General features: G+C 39.3%; 1 protein-coding gene across 15 annotated transcripts in view; it reads right to left on the bottom strand.

Moving 5' to 3' along the window:
• The window catches only part of nrxn2b (neurexin 2b), a 702762-nt gene that overhangs the window by 543123 nt on the left and 135645 nt on the right, over positions 1 to 23994 (bottom strand). For all 15 annotated transcript variants that reach the window (XM_055007810.1, XM_055007811.1, XM_055007808.1 and 12 more), the window contains exon 3: positions 19949 to 19969. In XM_055007810.1, coding sequence (XP_054863785.1) covers positions 19949 to 19969 — 21 coding nt within the window. The remainder of the gene's footprint in view (positions 1 to 19948; positions 19970 to 23994) is intronic.

A 23994-nucleotide genomic window follows, 5' to 3' on the forward strand; every position in this document is an offset into this window, starting at 1 on the left:
GTGTTAAATTTGTTGCTGCCACCAGTGCTGGAAAAGTTGGCAGTCACCTGAAATCTACGATATTTGTAGAGGATTTCCATGGCACTGGAATGTTTGATTTCAAATCTTTTGAAGAGCTTCTCAAATCCCACACCATACTTACAGCCATGCATAACTTATATTCTAAAGGCTTTAGAGAGCTCTTTGACACCACATTCTTTAATAGCAAAGACACCAGGCCCTAGATGTCAGAGGTTTATATTCAACAGGTTCCACCTGTCATTCTCTAAGAAGGTTCTAATCATTGGCACCTAATCTGAAATACCTGATTCTAGTAAAAATACTAAAATTAGGACAATGAATACAAAATGTAACAAAACTGTTTGTCACTGGTTGACGTGCATCACCTTGACTAACTAGAACTGCTTCAAATCAAATAATTGCTTGTGATTGTGATTGTGATTTAAATGTTCATGACTGTATCCATCTATTCTCAGTGCTGACTGGCTAATAAGTGTGTCTGTAAATGCTAAACTGGGTAACCCCAAAGTACTAGCTACCCTTTAAAGGAATATATCACCATAAATCATTTCTTCTATATTAATTACCACAAATGTTCATGATTTTAATCATTTTCCCAAAAGGCTGATCAACCAGTAGCACAATACACGCTTATAAACCTTTGCAAGCTGGTTCTATTTGCTAATGTACTTGCTACAGTTCTGATCTCATGCAGACCTTCATGTTTTCTCATCTCAAAATTGAGAGGGTTCACACATAAGAAAAAGCATTTATTTTCATTTTATTGTACACCCATGGGGAATTAGGTCGGCACAGAGGCAGGACTTCACTTGCAAATGAAAATACTTGGTTTTTTTTTTTGGTTTTTTTTCAGATTTCACTATTGATAGATTTGTCTGAAAGTTTTCCATCCAGGCAGAGCAGAGGCGCTGCATATATGTTGATTCACATGCAAGGGCCCAGACAGCCATATGATCAAAGAATATGGACAGGAAACAAATTACTTCTTCTAATCTAAACTGCAGCTAATCCGCTATCTACCATGGGGGTAACACTATCAAGAAATCAATGATAACCACATACAAATAATTGCTTTGGTATCGGTAGCTCTGCAGTTTTACAAATAATGCCATCTTAATATGGATTTAATAAGCTATACTACTGCAACAGCTACAATACAGTAGTGTAGCTAAATATTTGATATTTGGGAAAATAAACGCAAAGTGATGTTTAATTGCATATGTACATGTTTTTGTGTATATCTTGCCCATACAGGATATGAGATAATTTACATGGGAAGAAAATTTGAAATAAATGCATAGACACAAATAGGCCAAGGTCTTTTGCCAACTACCAGAAACAAAAATTATATACTAATATCACTCCTCTCCCACAGGCACACACCTCACTGCTTCGTATTTCAAAAGAGGGACTTTCCTTGTGAGGGTATAGCAGCTGAGGTCATATAAAAGCAGCTTCAAAATTAATGGGGCAGCACAGAGCTCTTTGGTCTGAAGTAAGACCACAGTGTGAAACAGTTCCAACACAGGCAAATCTACTGGCTGTGTATTATTTTCAACTACAGCTGTACACAAGTACAGCTAGGTCCAGTGAATAAGTACAATATGATGCTGTATGCTTGTTGTCTATCTGATCTTTTCACCCATGAAAGCACACAATGAGAGGAATTAGTACGAGTAAGATGCTTCACTCACAATCATAAATTTCAAAGGACTTAAAATGTGCTGCTATGATGTAGCACTCTCAGTGAAAATTGCTGATCAATACAGTGTGGTTTCTATAGAGCACCTCCGCTGCAGACCTGAGCTACTTATTACATTTCACAACACTCGGTTATTTTCTATGAGAGAAGAGTCACATCTATGAGACTGGCTTTATGTGAGGGATAAACAGCTCGGGTGTGACTTTGAAGATTCAACTCTTTAGGTGTGCTAATACATGAGCAGGGAAAGTAGTTGTGATAGGAGTTTAGAAGCTGTGGCTATGACGTGTACACCCCACCATAGAAATCAGTACTAACTCCTCGGTGTGAAAACGCAACACAAAGGACAGCTTTGTTGTGGGGTCAAATGGTGACAATAATTACACTGAGAAATAGCAACAACAGGATATGGTGTTCCATATGTCCCATGTCTGTCATTAAAGATTGCTGTGGCAGTTAGTATCAGGTAAATTGGACTCTTAAGGGTCTTGGGACTGTCTGACAAACTAATGGGGAGTGTGGCCATCTGCTTATTTCTGACACATCTGTGTAAAAGACAGAAAAAAAAGAGACAGCCACCGCATTCCCAGCTCTGATAACAGTCAACATCTATCACCTTGACTTTACTGTAACATAACAAATGCAGTTACAATATAAGAAAGAAAACTGCCAAGGGAAACATTTGGAGACGCATGGGCATTGAAATATTGTCACTGCAGTCCTTTCATTAAACATTACAGAGATTGCCTAGTGTCAAGTGAAATTGAAAGACAGCAGTGTGCACTGACAACAAAATGGCACACCACTTTTAAGTGCAACACAAAGAGTCTTTCCTGTTCTGTTTAAAACTGGGATCAATGCTACAGGGAAAAAGGATCAATATGAATTTGGTGAAATAATAGCTTAGGTCCTGAGAAACCAGGACTTGTAGCCACTGCTCCCACACCAATTATTCAAAGCAACAGTTTTCAAAACTATATTCCTGGGATGTTAGACTTTGCAGGGCTAAACTGCAACCAAATAGCTGGGTAAAAAAAATTAAAAAATCTGAGCAATAAGAGCAGACATTAAATCTCCACCTATTGCTTTGTTGTTTTTTACCCTCTTAGTTTGGTCTCCCTTCTTTTTTTCTTTTTCAACAAGGATCTAAAAGCACATTTCAAGAAAATGGTGTGAGACATCAGCTCAAATTCTCATATTGACAGAATTCTTCTGCTGCAATAAAACCATCTGAATTTTCAAAAAGTTAAATTATTGTTCTCTTGCCCTCAGCCACTGCACAGGGGGTATGAACCACATGCACTGTTTGCTGACACATAACAGCATAAGAAGCATGAAATACCTCCCTTGTTTGACTCTCAACTTCACTGTTGTGTTTTGTGTCGGTCAACTGAAAAAGATGTCAACGAGTGCGATGCATTTTCTAGGACTCGGTTTAAGAAGCAAGTGAGGGGAGCACATTTTTAACCAACCACCAGTACAACTATGGGGAGGGGGCGAGAAAAAAAACTGCAATCATTCATTTTATCCGCCTGCCTGGCTGCTGAAAATGAAAACAGGTTGGCGAGATGAGGGCCTGAAGGGCGAGAGGCCCTGAGTAGGCATGTATCTGCTTGTCATAGGTTGGTTGCACCTGCATCAGTCAGTGCTGTCATAATGCCCACTAAACAGTGGCAGAGCAAAAGCAGAATGCCAAATTTTGCGCTTGTTTATGATCTTGATTGGCAGTATCAATAATAGGTATTATTATTGAAGGACTCAGATCAGAGTGAAAAAAAAAATTAAATTTAAAAAAAAAAAAAAAACTTGTTCCTCATTAAATGTATAATGTTTTGTTTTTCTCATAGTTTGTAGTGCTGCTAAAGATGACTGATTGGCTATTTTTCTCTCACCTCTATTTACATCAGTGAGAGTAGGCAAAATAACAGAAACGCGTCTCTTTATAATAAAGTAGTCTGACAGAATCATAAACTACATCTTCCAAAATGACTTTACAGCTGATTCAACACCTCTCTCTAACCGTTTCAACACGAAATGAACTTTGGAACCTTCATGAAGCCAGGATTTATTACAGAACAGTTGTGCTAGACTGCATTAATTTTAGATAGGTGTACCTAATAACCTTGCAGCTGAGTGTACTGTATGTGACGGAGTCAACGTGACCCTGTCCTGATACAATATTTAAGAATCAGTCTCAATATCTATATGCTAATCTTTACATGCCATTTGTAATAGCTAGAAGTCAGACACTAGGATTCCTGTGCCCTTAATGCGACAGCCCTCTCTGCTGACCTCATTTGTGGATTCACATTCTCTTTAATGTGGTGGTACCCTGCAGAAATGGGGTCTGGCTCATAAAAATCTAAGGTTTGCAGGGTGACTCTGAAACTAAACGTAACACTGCTCAATGCAGCCATAATCCCCCCCTCTGTTGGGTGTATGTGTGAGCAGAGTGCAGAAAAGACACTTCATCAGTCATTACACAAAAACAATAATGCGGTAAAATGACATGACAGGTTCTTCATTGATAAGGTTATTGTGGTTCTGTTGTCCTGGAGATGACAGAGACTCTTTTTTTTCTGTGAAGGGGGCTAATAACATTAGTTGACAGATCAGGAGGCAGACTGAACAAGCCAAATAATAAAAACGACAGGAAATCAGTCATGCTATTACCTAATCAGAGTTCGCTTTATCATAGAAAGAAAAAAAAAACAGTACAGATATAAAAATCAACCCTTTTCTGTGCCTGCATAAACACAGCCATTATCTGGGTAAATAATTATTCACAGTGTGTGTGAATGTTGATTACAGCTTCCCCCTGTTGTGTGTAATGGGAGAGAGACATTCACTCATCAAATATGGATGAAATGGATGTTGATGCTTTCCATCATGGCACTTAATCATGGCCTTCGGTAAACAGCGAGGCCAGGCGGGATGTGATATGGCGACTGTAACTGCTTGGTCGGTATGTAGACACTGGCTGGTTTGCCTGCTGGATATGTGAGGATGGTGAGAAGTGATGTTCAATACGAGCAACTAAAAGGCAGGTATAGACAGTCCGGACTGTAAAATATCGCTTATATGTAGCTACATGTAGTTAAGTATATAGTAAAGCTTGTAAGGTGAGAAAAATATGCAATTTACTCTCACTTTTAAACATGCATAATTCTGTTACAGCCTACCGCACTGGTAAAGTATCTAACCTCAGAGGACAGCTGTCAGCGCCTTTGTTCGCATGCAGCACTGTCATCCTGTGTACACAGTGCTGGGCGCAATGACACTCACAGGCCTAAAATCCCTTTGCTTAGCAATATGTTTATCATCCTGCCATAGATTTCCTCTCATGCTGAACGATGAGCTAGAGTCAGCTGCAAACAGACACACATGCAATTACTGCACGGGTTTAGCATTCTGCACTCATCGACCCAAAGAGCACAAACACATACCACAGACGAGGAGGAGAGGAAAAGAAAAAAAACTGTACCACCAGAGCGACTAACCCCTTGATTCGCACTTGATCTTCACTTGTCTTCAAAAGGCAGGATCAGTGTCAGGCTAAGGTCAGAAAGTAAAGGCAAGGGGCCTATAGGGAGAGGAGATCAGTTTTATCCGTGAACCACAAGATAAGATCAGGTTCAGGCAGAGGACAAACTGGCGAGTAAATGTGAATACGGAAAACGAAGGATATTTTAGATCACAAGTAATCATTGACAGAAATCCTGACTGAATCTATGCTGATGAATTATAGCAGCTAGCTAGTACAGTCTACAAAACTGCTTTATAAAGAGAGAGGGAAAAATGGTAATAGAACTCCACTAGTGCTTCATTGCTAACCACTACCATAGAGTCTATGAAGGAAATAAAATCCAGCAGCATAAAAAAATAAAAATTAAAAAAAACTAAGTGTTGGATTGTATAAATCCGGTAACTCACAGTGTGAGACTCAATATGCTGGTTCCTGAGTAACCACAAAGTCACGCTCCTGTTCATTGTTGTGAAAAAGTGCACCAGCAGTAACACATACACAAAAAACAGTCTCTAGTAGCTAATTACTATGCAGGAATAACTAATGCTTGCTGAATGCGGTGCTGTTTATTTTAAAAAGCCATTACGTAAGGTAATGAATATGCGGGGACTCTGGGGGCCAGCGGCTCAGCAAGCTTAGTGTTTACTCTGCTTTAACAGGGTGCTGCTTGCATTTGGGCTCATTATAAGCTGCTCTATATTCAGGGTAAAAGTGGGTGAACGTAATTCAAGGATTTGTGATGTATAGACTGAATTAGGGCAGTGATTCACAAAGAATGCACTACAGAGTGCTGTTGAGGATTTTTTAAATTCATTTTTGATTGAAAGGACTGACCTGCAGTTTACCTGGAAGGAAAGCTTTCAGCAGAAATGGACCACATGGCTGAATTTTTGGATTGCATTAGATAAGCATATGAAGGACATTTTTTTCTCAGAATAGGCATCTGCCAGTGACCTGCTTGGGGTAACATTGCACTACAATTGTGCTGAATATTAATGGCTATAAATATTTAGTGTTGTGTCTGCCCATCTTATTCTGCAATCAGAAGTGTATGACTGTAACAGAAACAAAAATGTGTTCATGGTGGTGGCAGTGGTGGGACGAATGCTATAGCAGTAGAAAGGGCAGATACCCTGTGAAAAGGGGAAAAAAATGCAGAGAGGTGGAGCTGCATGGGACTGGAGCTGGGGCTTAGCATGGCTGCCACGTTCACTACTCTGACAACTAATTTGCCCTAACATTTCAGCAAAAAGGTCAGACAACCCTCTGCCCAAGTTTATGAATAGTGTATAGGGGCTCTGGCTGACAGAAAGGAGAAACAGCGAACAAGACAGGTAGAAGGTCTCTTCATTGTCTTAGCTTAGAGAGAAGAGGGAGGCTGTTCTTGTCAGTGTCCAGATGGGAGCTGCTCTGTATCCTCTAAATCAGGAGTGTGGTTCTGACCTTATCTTATTCAACTGGGCCACTCGCTTAAGGTGTTGAATTGTTCACCTTGCACTTTCTAGTGCCTGAAATTTTTATAGTAGGACCTTTGACGGTGGTAAAGAATTAATGGTAAAACACATACACATAAACAAAAAAAAATGGCTTGAATGTAATAAATTCTCTCTGAATGTGGGAGCAGTACCCTTAGGCAGTTAATGTTATGCCTTTGGTCCTCCAGGATGTAAATAAATGTGCTTTCACAAAGACTCTCTGTTGCTCTATTTTCATATCTCTGTAAACTAAGGCCACAGCACATTCAGGGCCTTTCTTAGATTGGAGTTTTAACTCTGACAGAAGGGGAGGTGCACTTAGAATTGAAGAAGCAGCGGCTGGACTTAATTTAAATAGCTAGCAGTACAATACAGCTGCACTGGTTATGAGAGCCAGAGATATGGAGAGGACACAGACACACAAAGACAGGATAACACTGCATAAAACTTGGATGAAAAACTCCCTCTCCCTGGCCACAAAGCAAGGGAGTTGTAAGGAAAGGATCAGATAAATTGAGGAATGTTTCTTGAAATATTTAGTATTACATTTCTTTTTTGAGAAAAAACGCACACATGTACAAAAATTTAGAGGACAATGAGTTAAAAGATTAATGTTGCTAGTTTGTTCAGCTACATGTTCCTTCTTTACTGCCTCCTGAGCTTCTCACAGAATCACGTGGCTCCAAAGTTACTCTTCCTTACCAGCCATTCAGGCCACAGTGTACATACCAACACCCAATTCCCAGGATGCTTTCTTTCCAGATGGGCCGAGCCAGCGACACTTGTTCAATTAAAGGCATCGGGGGAGACCTAACCACTTTATTATCTGCAAGCTGGCCCCACATTGATCAGCCTGTCTGGGACCACTCACAGCCTGTGTGACAGCTTAATCTGGGTCCTGCACATGCACAAACACTGTCTTTCACTCACACACACACACACACACACACACACACACAGTGCAACATACTCAATCTATTTCAGAGTGATATGGATATAGTCTGGATTCTGCACAGGTGTAAGCATTTGTCAGTCTCACATCAGCAAAAGGAAGAAGGAAGAGGTTCTGGGGATTGGATCGCTTTCATTCATTGCCAACTGTCAAGCCATGAAAACAAATGGTTGTCTTTCTTTCAGTTTTTCTGTTGAAACTTCCCTGCAGAAATCAAACTGCTGATTTAAAGGCCCAATCTGGAGCACAAGCTTAGTGGCCATCTGTGGTACCAGGAATGGTATCCTACGTGCTTTCTACATTTTCATTTGGCAAGACTGATGACTCAGACAATACTCAAAATAAAAGTGTCGGACCTGTTGACAGAAGGACTCGTGGTCTGAATTCCAAAGAAATTATAGAAATAGAACACAGGGCTACAGTGAGTCCAAAACAGGCAGTCTAGACATTTAGGGCAATATCTGGAATAATCTGCATGAAAGACTTAGTTATGTGTTTGAGAAATTTTCAGCCAAGATAAATCAGGACATGGGTTTAACATGCTGAACCCTGAGCAGTTTGTTTGTTCCAGTCCCGTTTTTTCATTACAAAATGGAAATAGCCTAACTAGAAGGACTAGACAATGAGTTGTAAGTAGAGAGTACTCAAAAATATATTGTTTTAAACCTAAAAAAAATTTTAATGACTACTAGAACGCTGAAAATCTGCTGATTATTTCAGTTTTTCTGGCACTGATATATTGTATAACTTGGGCAAACCCTAATGATAACATCTCATTCAAACCCACTGGTGATTTCATTCAAAGGCAGTAACTCTGTAGGTGCTTGACATATTAACTGATACAGTGCCACAATTCTCCATGATGTGAACATGTATTGTAGACATAATGTGAAGACATGGTGTAAAGTTCATGGCCACAGTGAGGTTAAAGGACTGACAGTGACCAGCAGTGTTGTTCCTGCAGAGCTCCCCTCCCTAAAGCCAAACATACATATGCAGGGCTGAAAGGCCACATGGTGTATAACAACATTTTTTGTATGACACTGACTTAGTTGACAAAATGAACCCGGGCCTAGCTGAACAGTCATTAACAGTGAATACTGGTGAAGTATCTAGGCCATGTCTCCTTTCACTGAAACAGCCTGCTGGTTTGACGCCTCAGCTCTTGAGATTCCCCTCAACCCTTCCTCTTCCTCACTCTAGCCTGTGTCACTTTTTTTTTTATAAGGTCTATATATTCCTTCCCTTTGCACCCCCCACCCCCCTGCCCTCCCTTTACACCCTTCATTTCTATTTCTCTCCCTTCAAGTGATCACACGAGAAATCAAGTAGGCCAGGCCTAAGCACTGAGGGTCTGTGGCATTAAAGCTCCTCCTCGCTGGCCCTCAGAGAATTGGAGAGGCGACATATAAATAAATAAGAGCTGTAAGGAGTGAGGCCTTGTGGCAGCTGCTGAACAAATTTATGGCATTTTCTGATAACTCATCATAGTGGTTAGGCCATACTGACAGTGAAGAGGGAAAAACAGGGACGCCCTGTCTGCAGGGATGTTGTAAAAGGAACAGTTCAACTACTTATTTTTGCCTGTGATGTATGTTGTGTTCATCATAAACTGGTCTGTAACTGCATACAGGAGGTCACCAGAAGCAGAACGCAGCTGAATTGAGATGAACTGAGTTGAACTAAACTCGTGAATAAATTCAGGCTGCTTAAGCAGGGCTTTTTATTCAATCAGTGACATGAGCCAGGCCCTGATAAATGAAAATATGCTGTGTTGTGCACTTGGCTAAAATGTGAAATGTGTTAATTTGTCAGCTTGTCTTTAAATCAAGAATGGACTCATTTTTCAGCAGTAATCATGAGCTGCCTGGACGAGCAGAGATTCTCTATGATAAGAGCACTCGCCTTAATGTGTTCTGCAATGTGAAATTTATGTTACACAAATTAAAAACCGGAATGAAATGAATTGATTTGGTTTTGTCAGGATGGTAGACATTTCCATTTTCCACCAATTAATGAAGTCTAATTTCATGCCATACAAAACAGCATTCAATCAGTGTTCAGTTCCTAATTTTGCAAATATGTAAGTGACAAAGACTTTCGAAGAGTGCAGATGACGGTTTTCAGGCTAGTGCATGTAGCCATTTAGGTTTGTCCTTACTTGCTTTTTGACTTCTTCATTTATATGGAATGGAATGAAAATGCAAAAATAACTTCACAAATTACATTCAAGTGGAATGCCATGATATGAAACATTTTGTTCGTTTGAGCCAAAAGACATTTTAGAGAGTTAGGAAATTACCATTTTCACATTTTTAAAAATATCCATGCAGTCTAAATTCTTCCTGTTCATCCAGTGCTACAGAATGTTTGGGTTTTTTTTTTTTTTTTTTTTTTTAATTATTTAAAGTGGGTCTCTACATACATCCATTGCAGAGATTATATTAAAAGTATGAAGTGCCATTGCAATCATAAACAACTGACACCATCCCAGAAGGGTTAACATTCACAGTACATTACCAGTCATGTCTGATTTGTGCTGTCTGAATGTTGTAATGGAATTGATTTCAAAAGAAGAAGTCACTGTTAAACATGTGTGAGTCTGCAGCAGCCTTAAAAAGCTGTCAAACACCAATTAGTCTTCCTGGAATTAAATATTTCTGCTCGGTATTATTTTGCTGTATTGTGAATAAAGTTTAATGACTCCATCAGTGGAAAATACGCACCTTTATTGAGTCTTGCAGGAGTTTTGGTTGAGATACTAAAAAATATGATTATACCAATGTAAAAAAAAGCTAAATAATTTCAATTCCTAATGCAAAAATCAGACAAATAGAAATGGATATAGCAGATCTAATCAGCCAGGCTTTGTTTACTGTTTACAAACTATAACTTCTTGAGGATTGGACAGTTACTGAAAGGGTTTCCCTGGGACATTATTTATCTAAGAAGAAGCAAATCCTCACCAGTGAAGCCTTTTCTTTGTGTAATAGTGACACATAAAACACATATTAGCGCATCTGGTTTAGCAGTCAGATACTTCCACTTCCAGACCTTTGAAAGCTCAGAGCTGTGGTTTCTGACAATATTTTACTGTCTTTTTGAACTACTTGTGACATCCATAAATCTTGGCTGTTTGGTAGATTTTTTTTTTCATTTCCGCAGTCAAGATACTGTTGCCTCTATGGTACCATAACATCTTGCATTAGTCATCAGAAACTCCAGCAGTTTAAACTGGGATAACCAAACATTTATAAAGCTAACTGACTTGAGGTACCTGAGCAACAATAAAGTCACAAAGAACACAAATCTGATACTATGAACACATGATGTTTTCTCCAGAAAGACTAACATCCTTGAAATTTTAACTGTAAAAGAAGAAAAAAAAGAATAAGCGATAAGTGGTGAGAGATGGAGAAACAGAAAGAAAAAAATACATTCCCTACCTATTTGAATACTTAAAAAATATAATTTTCCATTCATGTACAGGAAGGTCCTTGGTGGCAAAAAACCCATTTAAGTGTTACTATTTTTCTATTATGAATGTGAGAGAGGGAAGAGGAGAGAGCAGCTCTATTTCCCTTCATTTATTGGTCACTCTCACTCATCACACCAGCCAATTGATCTCTATTTTGCAAGACCATTTTTCTCTGCACTGCCTCCGTACCACCAACAGCCCTTCATTTAAAACCGTAGGCCTAGTAAATTAAAGTTGTTAAGCAAATAAATGCCACAAACAAGACATTTGAGGCAAACGTTCATATGGTGGAAATAGCAGTGTGAAGAATTTGTTTGGTCTGAGAAAGTAGAATGGGGAAGTTGGGTCATACACAACCTCAAGGTAGGCAAAAACAACCAATAGAAGCAAGCATGTATTATCACCCACATGTCCCAAAAAGAAAAAAAAAGCAATGAAAACAAAGAAATGCCAAATCTGCTTTGTGTGGACCACAAAAACATACAAAAAAGTGCTTGCACAACCACAAGAGAAAGAAAAAAAAAATGTGTCAGTAATCACATCTCTCAACCTTTCGGTTTAGGAGCCAGGTGGAAGTGAAAGTGCTTTTATTTTCTTAGTACTTGCTGTCAGCTGAGGGATGGCCAGGAGATGGACTTTTCACCGGGCTCTGCTCAAATGCAATCTCTCACAGTGTCACCTGGCCAGCATGGACATACAGCTTTGTAGTCTGTGGCATTTCATGGCTTAATTGAATTCAGAAAAGGGTGTAGCTACTACAGAAATGTTCTAACACTTTCGAAATAATAAGTTTTGTGTAGAGAGAATAACAACATATGAAGCTGTGAGTCGACTTGACAGCATTGAAACAGTCTAGTCACAAACGTGATAGCTGTTGTCAGGTCAAAAATAGGAATGTGTCAGCTTCTACACACACATATAATCCAGAATAAAAACCTACACACACATGCACACAGCATAAATGTGTGCTTTGTGATACTTCTTCAATCTGATACATGACTAATTAAACCTGTCCTGGGATGAGGCTCAGTTCAGGCTGTATTTTGATATTGCTCTTTGAATATGCTCAGTGAAATTAGACATGGCTCTATTTGGAGATTCAAAAGGAACATAAATTACTGAGGCGCTCAGGTAATAATTACATTACCTGCCTTCATCTGTTAATCTGTTCCCAAGAGGGCTTAAGCTGCATACTGAGACCAGTGTAGTAATGGCAGATTCATGATCTCTTAGAATAGTGTCAAACATTTAGAGCTTTCAGAAGAACAAGGTTAACGTTTTATTAAAGACTTACAAGTCGAAGTCTTGACATGTTGCCTTTATTACATTAGTTGTAAAAACACATTATAGTTTAAAGTCTATCCCTAGCCACTAATTAAACACCTAAGATCTAATCATCACGATAAAAATTCTATATTTAGAAGCTGTTGTTTTTTTCTGAAAAAGAAATCCGTCATGCCTTACAATGGCTTAGCTGTAACTCTATATATTTGCTTCCTCTAGAATATCTACCCATGTCTCCACTATTTGCTGCAGCTCAAGAACACCAGCTCACCTCTCTGCTTAAACAACCAATTCTCAAGAAAAAATATTGACACAGAACCCATCCTGAAAGTTGACAGGATTGTGTTTTGTTTTGGTTTTTTTTTGGTTTGTTATCTATGAAATCTCTGTAATCTGAATCTGTGTTTTGATCCTCAATTAAAAAACAAAACAAAACATACAGACATGGTGAGAAAACTTCATTGGAGGCCAACTTTAAATGTCACCGTATCAAGTATGCGTTATATGGGTACTAGTTTTAAAAAAACAATTTCCTCCTCTTACTCCTTTGACTTCTCCTCTGTCCACTCTATACAACATTCAATATAACAGTAAAGCTGCATTTTGCAGCTACCTACAGAGACATCTTGCCAATAATCCTTTTAGCTACAACCTATAAGTTCATCTCCCAGAAGAGGGAAGAAGATAATCAAGGTAAGGAGGACAGGGCAGCATAGAAAGAGAGCAAGAGGGATATAGAGAAAGAGATGTCAAGAGTACAGATAGGTAGCAAAAAGACAAAACAAAATGGGAGATTGATTAGACTTGGATAAAGCTGAAGATAGGTGTACGGATAAAGGGAGAGGAAGGGAAGAAAAAAATCTGATAGATGTAGAGGGATCAAAAAGAGAGGTGGATTACTTAGACTGTATCCCTGACCGGGCATAAATCAGTGGGTGAAGATAACTAAATGGGACATATAACGAAATATAAACTCCGAATACCCCATAACCCAAAGGTCCACTGGGAAATGCTTTAAAGACAGTGTCTTTTTCTCTATATCAAAAGCAACAAAGGCACAGAGGTGCACTAAAAAAGATCATTTTAGTACACAGGAGAAATGAGAACTTTAAAGGAAGCCTTGAATTTTTCCCCAAAGCTCACTGTGGTATGTCATTATAATACAGTACAAGTGCTGAAGTTATGACATGTGTGATAGGTAGCTGGGAAACAGTCAGTCAAAGGGGGTTCATTTCAAATACACTTATGAAGAACAGAATACGCTAAAAACAGCAATCTTAGCCTATTAGTTCAAAGTGTGCAAAGGCCGTTTTCTTTCAAATGAGTTACAATTTACCTTGGAGAACAATTTGGCAAAGTTCAAATATTGAAAAGCATTAATTTTATGTATGTTACAAAGTCATACCATATTCAGGGATATGTAAAATAGAGGTTTAACTGTCACACATTTAGCGATTTATTTTTAAAAAGTTGTATAGTTTTGCAATAGTTTCCAAAGCAAAATAGCAATCTCTAGCAATGCAGCAAAATCTGGCACATGTCCTTCTACACACAGACATATATACGCACACAAAAATAGTACTACACCACAGCTCCAGGCCACACATTGTCCAATCCATTTCCCTCCATTATAGCAAACAGTACTGCCCAAGGCCTTGCATGTTGACACTGAAGCATCTGGAACTGCTCACAAGGGGATGCCCACTCCATCCCTTTAGACTCTGTTATCACAAAGCGGAAAAATAGGAAGAGGGGAGAGAGTGACAGCTGTGTGTGGGGTGAAATTAATGTCTTGTGAGAACAGGCATGGCTGAACTTTGTCTCCTCCAGGAACTGGAGAGTCTTAATCTCACGGCAACATCTGGCAGAGGCTGGGCAAGCAGACGAAACACGCAGGCATCTAACTGTCCAAAGGCTCTTCAGTAATTTCTGAACTGAGGAAAGACACCATTCAGTTGTATTTCATCCTTTCCCTCAGTGGCCATTTTTCCCTTCCAGTGAGACGACTGTGAGTATGTGGATTTGTGTTTGTTTATTTACCGTCTATTCTTTGAGTGCTTGTGAGCAAAAAGCCAGCCAGTAATCTTCCAAAATCGATTGCTTTGTTTTAACATGGCAAATCTCTTGTATGCTCAATGCTAAAAAATATATATATATTGATTGTAATATGTTGTTACATATATAAGGGGACATTCATGTTGTCTAATCACTAGCAGTGACCGTATGGAACATGAGTGTGAAGGGAATGTTCTTCATATAAATATACACACAGTCACACACACACACATTCAGTTTATTGCATGTTACCAGGTGGTCAGCCTTTTAGCCAGCGCAATTTGAATATAGATAATGTACAAGCATGATTTGTCCCAGAGAACAAACTAAATCTAGGTTAATACCACAATGACATCAGGATATTTAATATTTGCTTTACTCTGTATTTTCTCCGTCTGTAGCCTTGACACACCCACATTGGCAAAACATTCAAGTTTTTGGTTTATTATTGTGGTTTTTTTTTTGTTTCTTCTGAGCAAATAAGAACTAAATCCATAATCTGGTTTGGATGATCCAAAGTAATCTCCTATAACTACAGGGCCCACTCAAATCTATAATCCTGTATCTCTAGTCAACATCAAACTCCGTTTATTATGCGGAGGAAAATAATAGTTATTCCCATTCCCCAAGGGTGAGATTAAGTTGGAGGTCTGTGTGGCTCAGACAGAAAAGATCATTAGCCTTGATCAGATTGATTATGATCAGCATGGGCAGCTCAGAACATCGTTCACCCAAGCAAAGCAACAGGTCATTAAGTCTATCAGCCAGACTCTGTGGCCAGAGGCAGATTTGATCCATTACTGTCCACTTGTGTATGAGCCCTTTTCCTTTCTGTTCATGGTCACAGGCATGGTCTGTTGGACCATCAGTTCAAGGAAAACTACACAGTATCAGCATTTCTATCTATGTTTTTAAATTTTTAAATGTATTTTTAATGCTTTGGGGATGTATTATTTAGTAACGTTTGTTTTGTAACCATTTCTAAACAAGAGGGAATCAATGAACCACCCAGCCCTTTTTCACAAATTCAGTTTCACGTTCATACATCAAAAATGCTATGATGATATCACTGGAGTCTGCGCCAACCACTCTTCACACCACAACCAAATCTTGTTCATTAAAGTGTTCAGTGCCTTAAACAAGGGTGCCCAGCTGGCATTCTCCCAATAGATGCAGCCTGTTAATCTAAATTATAGGCTAACACTGCCTTCAGCTTGATTTTTATTTCTTTAGTAACCTCTATAGGAACACCACTTCACCAGGCGATGCCGTAAACCTGCGCTTACATAATGAAACCATACATCACACATGCAGTCCTCTAGGGACAGGACACGCTTGGTTATCAGTACACAGATGGCAGAGCGTGCCTGGCTTGCCAGTAAAAACAGGTCAGTGTCGCAGGCACATCATCAATCGAGGGCCTACAGTGTAAGAGCGAGGGCCACTAGCCACCTTCCAGGGGCACCAACCTCCCTGGGGCTTTGAGGGTTTTTCTGTTTCATCAATCTCAACCAACCTTTGAACACATGGTCAGCAACAATAATTAGACCAAATGCGGTCACAGGGAAACCCTAAAAATAGAGGACAAGGCATGCAGAAGCATTTAGAGTTTGCTATTAGAGACAACGGGCCATCAAATAAATTATTGAATGTCTTGTTGTCACAAAACACATTGAGAACTGGGAACACAAGTCATTGTTTTCAGGAGTACAAGTAAATACAACAGGAGATGATGCTTCCCTTAGGCTCCTCGGCTTCACCCTTTCCCCGACACGAGCTGGTCTCATATAGCAAATATTGTGAATCTAATGAACTTTGGGGAGGCAGCGAGAAGCTAATTAAAGCAGTCTAGGCAAGAAGTCATGAGAATGTGAGGGAGATAAGGGACGGACAGAAGGTCAAAAACAGGTTTTACCCCAGTAAAATAAGAAACAAAAAGGCTTGCTACACTGTGGTGCCCAGAGCCACGCAAGGACACAGTGTTGGTAATAGAGTGACTGCACTGAGCTCCCAGTAGCTATCCCTCCAGTAGGTAGCAGCTCCTTCTGTTTTTGTGCCGGCTTTGTCAGCTTTCGGTGCAGTTCTCCTAGTCCTGGCCGCACACAACGATGGCTGAAGGTTCTTTTTCTGCTAATAAAGTCTGTGGGGTTGCCAGCTTCCACTAGAGATACAGAATGGCCGCAAATTGATATACTTTGATTGTTCGAGGGACGGATTGGGCCTGACTACACCTAAATATTCACCGGTGTTTAAGAGTGTCTCTGGCTTGTCTGCAGCTATCAGTATCTCTGAAACTGCTCGTGCCCTAATTTAAGGTAAGTCATGCAAGTGCAACATGTAAGAGGACGAAACACTAAAATTACTCACTCTTAGCCCCAAACTTTAATCACCAATGCAGTGACCATTCATCCAAAGCTCAATACCTAAGAGCTCGCACTTTCACTGCATGCTAAAACAAAAGGTCGCAGAAAAGAACTTTTGTTGTTTAATCAGCATTACGATATAAACACTGGGTATTTTTGGATCACTGGCAAGACTTAATGTGGCTTCACAGTGTGTAGGTGACATAATTGGTGAATATCATCTTTACATGTCTCTATCCAGGAGCCAATTTGAACCCTTAAAGCAAACTTGCTTTGACACAATTGCTGAATAATTTGAATCTTATTTTACAAATCGGCTGGAAAACAGAGACTGACAGTCAGTGAGAAATCAAATTTGAGGCACTGATTTAGACAAATGATTAAAAAAATAGATAATATCTATATAGACTATTTTAAATTAAAAAATGCCCAATTGTGATACTTATAGTCTCACATGCCACAGCAATGTAATATTTTTGAGTTGAATTATTGCAATTAGGGGGGCTTTTCCAAATAAATATTGATGTAAGTGATTGTGATCAAATATGTACATGTTTCTGTCACCAGTTTAAAGTCTACATACCACCTTCTTGCCACTGAAAAGATATTTCTCACGATCCACTCCAGTCACTTAGAATCAAATCATTTGATTGTACCAATCAAGGTCTTTATATTTTCCTTATAAAATGGTGTATTTTGACCCTGGGGTAAGTTTGTGAGTCAAAATATACTCCAAGGCTTTTTAAAATTCTTTAAAACCTCAAGGGGCTTTTCACAGTAGAGTCACAGCGTTGCTGTAGAAAACACCTAGACCTCTGCACAAGGAGAGATGGTCCCCTTTCACATTGCTGGGAGCCAACATAAATAATAAGATGCTTAACCGGCAACACATGCCCTTGCGCGACCAGTGTTAAGAAGGACCAGCAGAACACACTTCGAATCAGTAGGGAAAATGCAGCTGCTTAGTTGTATTTGTTATGCCTAAGTGGCATTCCTATAACACAAAAACAGCCCAGAATAGTTGGTTCTTTGGGACACTACTTAGCAAGAGCATGGATTTCCTTGTGTGGCCTAATGAAAGGTAACAAAGGACTTAGGGTCTCTTGATAGTTGCCAACCTGTTCCTAAGTCTGTTACATAATAAAAATGAACCCAGTTCATTAACTTCATCTGCTCATTCTCAGCCTCTCTCCTTTTCTCTGTTTCGCTCTTACAAAGAGTGTGTTTGTATCAACATGGGTATCCTGGTTATGAATTTTACTGCAGGTTCAATCACATACGGGATATGACAGAGATGATAGTATCACAGTGACTGATCATAGCAGGCCTCTATGATATTATTAGAAACAAATGGACACTTAAAATTTTTATGTAATTTTTAACTCGTTCCTGTGCAATGCTGTGGAGTCAGCATTCTGTATGCTGTCTAATGCTGACACAAGTCAGCACCTCCATGCTTCGTTCCATCAAAGTACATTTAATTGTTTCATCACAATAAGGCAAAATTCAATTTATTTATTTTGACATACTTTTTTTTATTGCTGCCATTGTTTGTTCTTAGGTTACTTTACTTGGCTGAAAGTCACCCCTTTGCGGGTAGCAGTATTCACAAAGCTGGATAAAATGTATAATTTCAAGTGTTTTATCATTACTTTTGGAGAACTCTAGCTAAGAGTAATTTAGGTATCTTAAAACCAAGGTAAGAGATTGGGATACATTGCATACGTGTATATATACAAACATAACCAGGATACTCATGTCCATGTAAACACATTCACTGAAAACCTACTTTACCGTCACCACACTCTACTGTGTCAGAAAGTGCTTTGTAGAAATCACAGCACTGCAACTATTTATTTCTCTCTCCAACCTTCTCCATGACATTTAACCATCAAGGGCTTCAGTCGTACTGACATGAGGCCTGGCTTTAAGGACGCACACACACACACACACACACACACACACACACACACACACACACACACACACACACACACACACACACACACAGATACAGTCATTACAAGAGGCTTGTGCTTCCCAAGTAGGAGCAAAGAAAATGTCAGCTTTATATTGTCTACAAGCGCACACATTTTACATATCGTGTGCAGGCCAGAATATAAATAGAGTTCAACGGGTTAACTGATAACAATGAAATTATACTATGACATGAGCTTCCATATCTCCAATATGCCAAAAGATAAACGCCGCATGTTTGGTGTAAAATCGAGAAATAACTGCAGCATAAATTTTTTCAGCTTAAAGAAAACCTGGGGCAAGAGGGTGTTTGTCATAGTGATTTCCCCTGCTGGATCAGGCTATGTGATAGGCTATCCATCACCTCCAACTCAGCATGGAGAAAATTCAACTCCAAAACATGCAAATGCACGCACATACCCACACTTAAGACTCCAACTTTCCACTCCAGATTCTAAAAAGTCTGTTTCTGTCTACCTCAGTGTCTGATTTAACTGACAAACAGACTCAGTCAATCAGTGAGTGAACCTGTTCCAATTCAGAGTGGAGACAAGTGACAGTCTGCAGCCAGACAAGGTAAGGCTGATCTACCTATAAACTCTGCTACATCGAGACCTGATTTAGTATCTGGACCAAAGGGCTGATGAGGGGCCTCACGGGCCCCAACTAGCAGTCATTGTTCACGCTTGTATGAGATACAACAGGACAGGAAGGAAGATAGTGTCTCAAAACAACCAGAAATTCTTAACTTAAACAAATTCTTATTAACTAGTAGACTGATTCAAGGTTGCCAGACTGTATTAATATACTCAGTGCGATATACAACCATATTCTTGTATCTACAGAAATAAACTACAATTAAAACAAAACAAAATAAAAAAAGAATAGAAAAATAATGATAAAACAGAGATAATTTTGGTTGTACATCCATCACTTTTATCATATTGAGAAACTGTAATTTAGGCCCCCTGGAAGTCACTTATAACCGCAGTCCAAACTGACAATGCCCCTCCCCAGAGGGGAGCATATAGCATTAACAAGCAACCAGCATCAGCATCCATGACGACATTAAGGGAAGCCATCAGACAACCTGAGGAGTAGAGCATCAGTCTTACCTTCAACAGCATACTCTTCAGCTTCAGGACCCAAAGGGAATGCATGAAAAAGAAAGAGAAAAGACAGAAAAAGTTGATTCAGATGCTATATTTTCTCCAAGTAAATGTCATTTATTGTTTCTTCAAACTAAATCTATACAAGACAAAGATAGCCAATGAAGCTTGAGATCTTGGATGTGTGACAGCAGAAAGTCTGCTTCCCCGAATACATCTTTTATCTGCTGACTTTCTTAGAAGACCGCAGATAGCATAATAATTCCAGAAAAACACACTTACTACACTCTCAAAAAATTCCGATGGGAGTGTGAAGAACCCTCAACTAGCAGACTGTAACCACACTATTTCCCATAGTGAACAGGAGGCTCGAGTTAAAAAGGACCCCCAACTGAGAGACACTGACTTTCACCCACTTTCCCCAGTCTTAATGACACAGCAAGAGGGAGTCAAAGAGCTCAGGCTCCAGCAGGATGCTTCACTTACAAAAGCCACCCTTTAGCAGCAGACGCCAATCTGTAATGCAAGAAAATAAAGCTGCAGCTGCCTGCCACTCTAGAAACCCCATGTTGGAAGATGAGGAGTAAAGAATGTAAAACAGCCTCTGGCCTGGCATGCCATCCCTGTGGAGAGCAAGGCATTTTGATCTGCTGTTGTGGATGCTGGGCCTGGGCCTTCATGTGACACGGTTGTATTAAGTTGTAGTACTTGAGAATATTTTAATGACTTTGCACTGGTTCACTGTGTTTGTCGGGTACAGTATTTCAGTCAGGGAGGCTGAAGCAGCATCGAGCAGTGGTAGAAACAGCATGCAGTATCCTCACAGGAATAAGTGTCACCACAGCATACAATTTATGGAAAACCACGAGGTCAAGCTGAGAAAAAAAACACACTACCCTTTACAGTTGCACAGGACAAATTCATTTTTTATGTGGTCCACGTGATGGAAATCCCACATAGTTAAAACTGCTTTTAGCATTAAGATTTGATGAAAACAGGAGCCATTTAAAAATCTGAACTGCTCCACTGTGGCCCCGAACATGACTGGAAAGTAAGCAAGTCAAACAGATTTCCCACAACACATCAGCCTGGTTCCTGAAAAGGGATTTCCCTGAATGCACTCTTTACCCATGCTTGAACTGAAGATTATGTCTGCCTTTGCATTCTGCACTATAACTGGCCTGTAAAAGCATCTTGATCACAACCAATATTATTGCAGGTAATTGGAACCACAAGGCTAACAAATAAACACTCCTGGAGATGTAACATTTATTTTGCTCCTCTGTTCGTATGGGGCGCGGGGAGCAACTATTCAGCAGTAACCTTTAAGGACAAGCAAGATACTGGGACTTCCTTGGTTGAAGGATGGTTTCACTATTCATCCCAGCTGCCTGACCTAAAATGAGTTCAGTGGGTCAAGGCAATTGGCACAAGTACAGTCATTTACCTAGAAAAACATCAAATTATTAGGACTGAAACTCTTATAGATAGTTGAAGACACATTTAAACAACATAAAGGACACTAGCACACTTACTGAAAGCCCTTCATGAATGACAGATCATCTGCCAAGCTGCAGCATTGGGACAGGGTTTGTATGATGCAGGGTAGCAGTTGTTTATACAATCACTGGCCGTGACTCTGCCTTCCTGCTCTCTCATCTCTGATCATAGCCCATCATCCTTTCTTTCATTGTGCACTGACATATGTTCCTCTCTCTCTCTTTTCTGAGCTGAAGCAAAGGATGTTTGATGTACAGTAGACATTGTTTATATCATCACCGGCCATGACTCTGCCTCCCTCCTCTGCTCACCTCTCAACATAGTCCCTCATCCCACTTTTCTTTGTGGTCCCTGCTTATCTATGTCAAAACTCAATTCATATCGTTTCAGAGACAGCAGGACACTGCTTTTGTTGACATACCGATTATGTTCTTCATTCTGAAGCACTAGAAGGGATTTTCTGAATAGTCTTGGTGTTAGATCGTTTGAATTAGATCATAAGGGACACTCAACATTGGCAAAAGGATCAAATTATGTTCATATTAAATATTTTTTAATTACAAATATTGGCAATATATTCAATTCTAGGGTCAAACAAGAGCAACACTTGAAATGCAAAGCATATTTTAATGAGTTTGAAATATACAGTCAAAATTCCTCCAACAGCACCTAAGTAGACATCCCTTGTCTCTTAAGAATATTAAAAATGATCCTTCATGAGGCAAAGCTGCAGGAATATGCAACCGACCAGTCACTACATTAAAATCACTGACAGATAAGGTGGTTAATTTTGCTTATTTCTTTACAGTGCAATGTTCTGCTGGAAATCCTCTTGCTGACACTTTAACACCTATCACTCACCTAAATAGCACGATACACAAACCACAACCCCAGAGTCAAATGTCTAAGAGTTGTTTTGGTGGCTTGAGATACATCTACACTATTAGACAGGTGGCTTAATGTTGTGACTGATCCATCTACAATGACACAAAATCTTTACAGACACAATACTATCGTAAAATAGTGAAGACCACTAATCGTCATACATATCTGTATCATGTCAAGTCTCCTACTTGACAGCTATTTATTTTGAGACACCATTGCTTCACAGTGAATGGTTGCAAAAATCTCGCCTTAAGGAAGAAATACGCTTTCAGTCAGACACTTCTGGGATATACCCCATCCTTTTGAGCTTGTCTTTTTTATCCCATTTATAGTTTCCTGTAGTCTTTACCACCCATTACTTTTATCCAAGAGCTGTTTTCCATTAGGGTGTATCCTATATTGCCTCGGGCTTTCAGCTCCACTGGGATCCTAATCTTTTCAATGTACTTTGTGATTCGCAAGGGAACGTGTAGAACAATTTTCAGAGGAGAATGCACAGAATCTTTTCTAGGTATGTGTGTATATTTTGTCCATGAGCAAAACTGGAGCCATTGCTGAGGCTTTGAATCTCGTCTAGCATAAAAAGAGGAATACAATTTTTTTTTATTTTAACTTTTTAATCTCAATTCAAGAGTAAAGGAAAAAGCAAACGCTTAAATGCAGACATAAATTTGTGTTGAATTGGACAGTCAGTCAAATATGACATTCCTTTCCGATATCTCTAAATTAGTGTGCCATACCTCCAGCAACAAAAGCATGAAAAAAGTCTAAATTAATCAAAAACGCAGTTGCAGAATAAAAAAGAGAGCTGAAATCAGACGTGGGCTGCAATAAAAATAAATAAATACCAATGTAAAACTCAGATGGAAGCAGTGGAGAAGCTGAATGTCTTCACCAATGAATCCCTGAAGGGTTTTGGAGGCAAATGAGAGACTTTGCAGACCTAATCCTCACCCAGCTAACTAAAGGATTTACCAAGGGGAGAAAAGCATGCCTGTATTGAAAAACAACCTCCTCTCTTTTGCTATTCCCCCATTTCTTTGCACATAAAGGAAGCCGCACAATTAACTGTTGGTTTGACACAAAGATGAATGAGCACAAAGTAGCACTGCAAGGTGCAACACCATCTATATTAATTCATAACAGTCACATTAATCTAAAACAGCTTCATCACTGGAAGTTCACCAGCATAATTGTAAATATTACACTTCAACTCAATGTTAAACAGCACTTAGGAAGTACATTTCAAAATATATTATGACTATTAAAGTATACTTTCACAAAGACCTGTGGGGTGATAAATGAATTCTAAAGTCATTCCAACAGCAACTCATCACTCAGTTAATAAAAAATGTGGCATTGGAAATCAAACAGTGTGCATCCTATCAAAATATCTACTGTGATTGACTTCTTCTTAAAAATAATTATCTATAATTTCCAGAATAATATTCTCATTAGAGATAAAGGGCTGAAGCTCAGCAGCAAGTCATCACAGAGGGAGTTCAAGCTCAACATCAGAGGCAACGAGAAAATGACTGTAAATCTTTCTAACACTTTGGCACAGCTGGAGATGTACATTCCAATCATGCAGCCATCAAGTCACAACATGGCTGTACGAGTTGTTCCATACAGTATTTACAGTAAAATAGCCGTTTTATTATATTTTC

This window comes from Amphiprion ocellaris, chromosome 23 (genome assembly GCF_022539595.1).
Source record: "Amphiprion ocellaris isolate individual 3 ecotype Okinawa chromosome 23, ASM2253959v1, whole genome shotgun sequence".
Classification (NCBI taxonomy): Eukaryota; Metazoa; Chordata; class Actinopteri; family Pomacentridae; genus Amphiprion; species Amphiprion ocellaris.